The sequence below is a fragment of the Entamoeba histolytica genome, genomic scaffold (assembly GCF_000208925.1).
Source record: "Entamoeba histolytica HM-1:IMSS scf_1104750516311 genomic scaffold, whole genome shotgun sequence".
In the NCBI taxonomy this organism is placed as follows: domain Eukaryota; phylum Evosea; order Mastigamoebida; family Endamoebidae; genus Entamoeba; species Entamoeba histolytica.
In genome coordinates, this window is record NW_001915173.1 from 12,001 (window position 1) to 14,834 (window position 2,834).

Genomic DNA, 2,834 nt, shown 5'->3' on the forward strand with positions numbered 1-2,834 from the left:
TTCTTCGTATTCTCCTTTATTCATTTAGTTGTTATTCTTTTTATTCTTTCTTTGTATAGCATTTATTGTTAATCATTTATATTTGTTATTTGTATAATCTTTATTATTATTATTATTGTATTTACATTGTTTTTATTTGTTTTAATTTGTGTCTTTCGTCTTCTAAACCCTTTTTCCTTGGTGTATCGTTTACCTTTATTATTATAATTGTTATGCCATTTATTGTTATTGACATTCATTCTTTTTTATTGTATATTGTTAAATTTCTATGACTTGTTTGCTTTTCTTTACAAGACCCTAAGGTTTTACACAATAGCCATGGCATTTAGCATTAAAAATTTGATGTATTTCCTGCATTGGAAAAGGAGAGAATGTTTAATAATTAATAATAAAATAAGTAAATAAAGAAGAAAAATTGAATGACGGTTATCTTAAAAATAAATTAAGTTCAAACTAAAAATAAAAGAAGAACTAATATAATGAAATAATCAAAAATAATAAAGAAAGAATGCAATTAGGATATAATGAAATAATGATTGTCTCAAAGTATTTTGAAGATATTAATGATTTTATTAATTTAGAAATTGGAATTAAAAGATTTCAAGGAAATATGGAACGATTTCATTTTAATCCAATTCCATTGAATCAACATTCAAGAAGATTGTTTCCTAATATTGAAACATTTCATATTTATAATAAAAAAGATGAAGTGTTTAAAGATGGAAGAATAATTAAACAAATAATATGGTATAAAGTGAATTATTCAAGATATTTAGAAGAGAAAGAAGAAGGAAATATTTGTAAAAATATCGAATATACAAAAGAAGATAGAATTAAATATGGAAATACAATACCAATAGAAGTTAATTCACTTGGAAATGAATGTTTTAGTTTTTATTCAATATTAACACCAATTAATATACCAAACATTATTAAAATGCGACATAGTTTTGATAGATGTTCAACATTAACAACAGTTAATATTCCAACAAGTGTAACTCAAATAGGAGATAGATGTTTTTCTAAATGTACATCATTACAATCAATTAATATTCCAACAAGTGTAATTGAAATAGGAAATAAATGTTTTTTTGAATGTTATTCATTAACATCAATTGCTATACCAACAAATGTTAGTAAAATAGGAGATAGATGTTTTTATGGATGTAAATCATTAACGTCAATTGAAATACCAACAAGTGTAACTGAAATAGGAAATTTGTGTTTTAAAGAATGTACATCATTAACATCAATTAATATACCATCATCAATTACATCATTTGGAATTGGATGTTTTTATCATTGTGGATGTGAAGAAGAATTAAAGAAGAATAAAACAATACCAGAATATTGCTTTTGAAGAATATTAAAGAAGAAACAAAGAAAGAAGATAATTGAATTATGAAAGAATAAAAAGAAATTTCATTTTATAATTTAAATGATAAGAAATACATCATAAACAAATTAAATGATAATAAAATAAAGAATGAAATATCAAAAGAATGAAATGTGATAAAAATTATTCATCATTTATTTAATTATTAATATGTTATGTTTATTCATTTTTATTTTATTTCATTTTATTTGATTGTTTCAATATGTTGAATTAATAGAAATATAACATCAATCATATTCATTGATAAATATTAATGATGAATGATAATATATTTCAAATATCAATCATATTTATCATTTCATGTATTTTGTATTTATTTTTGATTATATTTCAATGATAATGTTGATGTGAATTGTATTTATTGAACAACAAAGATGTTGATTGTCATAAGTCATAATATGATGAATGTGTTGTTCAATGAATATGAATAATTTATATTAAATTATTTCATTTTATACAATTGTGTTTCATTTATTTTTGATTGAAACGTATATTCAATGAAAATAATATTTATCACTTTCTATATCTTGTTTATTTTCAACTTATTCATATGATTTGAAGAATAAAATGAATGTGCTATTATTATGTTTAATGTTTCTTATTATTTTTTACAAATATATACACAACATCAAATTATTCATAATTCATTCTATTTGTTTGTCAAATTAATCTATATTATCATGACTGTTATATTTGATAGTGAAGAGTATTTGTAATGATAGAATTTACATTATTAATTACATTGAAATTCTCGTTGTTATTGAATGATTTTTTGATATTATGTGGATCAAGAAATGAAAGAGAATAATTGAAATGGTAAATTACATTACAAAGATGTGGTATTGATTGATTTAATTAATTTTCAAACAAGAAGTGATGAATAAGAAAATAAAAATATGCAATGTGTTTTTTCACAATGAGTGATGAGTGAATAATGATAAACGGATATTTTGTTAAATGTCTAGTATCATATTTGATTTGATTTATAATTAAAAGTAAACATAATGAGTTGAAATAGTGATATGAATAAAGTGAATAATAATGATATTTTCATATGATTAAATGAATAAAGTTGATTATTCTTTATAAATATAATTAACATTGTTTGTATTTAAATCAATATTCTAAACATGTAGAAATGAAACAAATATTTAATAATTAAATAAATGATAATAATAAACATTCTTATGAATTTAATTTGTTCATTATGATTTGTTTAACATTTTAACAAAATCAAATAACAAACAATGTAATATGAATATTTTGTTAAATGTGTATTTAATTGATATGAATATTATTTTATTTAACACATATTCATTATGTATTTATTCGTATTATGTGTTTCTTGTTAATTATATGTGTTTCTTATTATCTTTTTGATTTTTAGATTCTTTCTTTTGTTTTAATCCAATTCAATCAATTTATTTAATAAATATTC

At 20.2% G+C, this 2,834-nt stretch overlaps 1 protein-coding gene across 1 annotated transcript, besides 1 other annotated feature; it reads left to right on the forward strand.

The window, feature by feature from the left end:
- Positions 1-367: a repeat region.
- Positions 368-508: 141 nt separating this feature from the next.
- On the forward strand, positions 509-1,360 carry EHI_003380 (uncharacterized protein; the record flags this gene model as incomplete). The annotated part of the gene is made up of 1 exon (XM_644232.1): positions 509-1,360. One exon carries the CDS (start codon positions 509-511, stop codon positions 1,358-1,360), a length of 852 nt encoding a protein of 283 aa, XP_649324.1.
- Positions 1,361-2,834: the final 1,474 nt, after the last annotated feature.